The 1518-nt window shown below is 36.4% G+C and overlaps 1 protein-coding gene across 1 annotated transcript; it reads right to left on the reverse strand.

The window, feature by feature from the left end:
- Positions 1–421: 421 nt before the first annotated feature.
- LOC111041192 lies at positions 422–1258 on the reverse strand (the record flags this gene model as incomplete). Its single annotated transcript, XM_022325409.1, has 1 exon — positions 422–1258. A coding segment is annotated over exon 1 (837 nt), but the record flags the coding sequence as incomplete, so codon positions are not given.
- Positions 1259–1518: the final 260 nt, after the last annotated feature.

Raw genomic sequence — 1518 nt, forward strand, 5'->3', positions numbered from 1 at the left:
CACTATTTTCTTCATATTGCTCTGAAGTGACATTACTTTCCGTCTTATTTATTTTTAAATGTAATAATGTGTTATGCGCCTTATGACATTGAAAACATTTTTTTCCATCACATTTCTTTCCGATATGAGTCCGCATACATATCTTGCATAATTTAAGTTCACCCACCCTTTTTATTCGTTCGGGAATGGGTAAAGCTAGGAAAGACGGACATTTATATATTGAATGCGCTAATTGGCAATTATAAAATTTCATCCCACCATATGCTGGAAACGCTATCGATTTGTGGTTATTTTTGTTTTTCTTACAGTTAGTCATATTATTTTTTATTTTTTCGTCATCACGAATATTTATATTAGAAGAGGTCTCCACTGCTTCCATTATTTTGAATCTCTTTTCTAAAAATTCAAGTAACACTTGTACTTTGGGTATTTCATTTTTAGGGGATACCGTTTCCCACGCTTTAAGTGTACTAGAATCCAATTTAGTTGCTATAAGGTGTAATAATATTGAGCCCCACTCCTTAGGTTTCTCACCTAATGTTTCTAACGCGCTCATATGACCGTTTAACTGATCTATTAATTTTCTTAATTGCACAGCTTCTTCATTTATCGCCGGTATATCGAACAACTCTTTTGTGTGCGATTGCACTAATACTTTTTTATTATTATATCGAGCTTCCACGCTATTCCATGCTATGTTATAATTTGCGGCCGTTGTTTCTATATACATTATAACCTGTGCCGCCTCACCTTTTAGACACGAGCGCAAATGAAAAAATCTTTGTATATCGTCTATACGTGGGTTATTATGTACCATTGCTATATAAATATCGTGGAAAGCTGACCATTCCTCATATGCACCCGAAAATTTTGGTATATCTATTGGTGATAATTTCATTTCCGCGGTTGCACTGCTGCAACAACAATTAATTGCGTGTGCTGTATTATGGCCTATAGAAGCTGATTTTTGATCACCATTATCCTTTTTTGTGCTTACCCGCTGCAGTATATTCTCGCCTAGAGCCATAACACTAAAATATAGCTCCTCGAATTCTATGCGGTAATCATCCGTTTCGTCCCCAAACGACTCTATTTCCGATTGCACCTGATCAAACTCCGACCATAATTCATCGATCTTTTTACTTCTACATTTAACTTCTAATGGGTCCACTCCTTCTTTATTTAGATATATATTGAACCTAGTTAATTGTCCCTTTAATTTCCCTCTGCGGGCTTTTAGCGACATTAAATCTGACATATTATTGCCGAGGTACGCTTTTTTGAGTGTGTATACTTGTCCGTGTGTGTGTGACAGCTTGATGCCTAAAGTGGACGGGATCGCCGATCAAGATAGACAGCTGTGTGTTTGTGAGTAAATATGTGTTTGTGTGGTAACGTACCTATGCGAAAGGCTAATTATTTTATTATCTATAGGTACCGAGCTATATTATCTACGACCATTTCCTCCCTGACTTAAACACCTGGGAGAAAACCCGCTAATAGGACTTATTTATAGGA

Source organism: Myzus persicae, unplaced genomic scaffold, assembly GCF_001856785.1.
Source record: "Myzus persicae strain clone G006 unplaced genomic scaffold, MPER_G0061.0, whole genome shotgun sequence".
In the NCBI taxonomy this organism is placed as follows: domain Eukaryota; kingdom Metazoa; phylum Arthropoda; class Insecta; order Hemiptera; family Aphididae; genus Myzus; species Myzus persicae.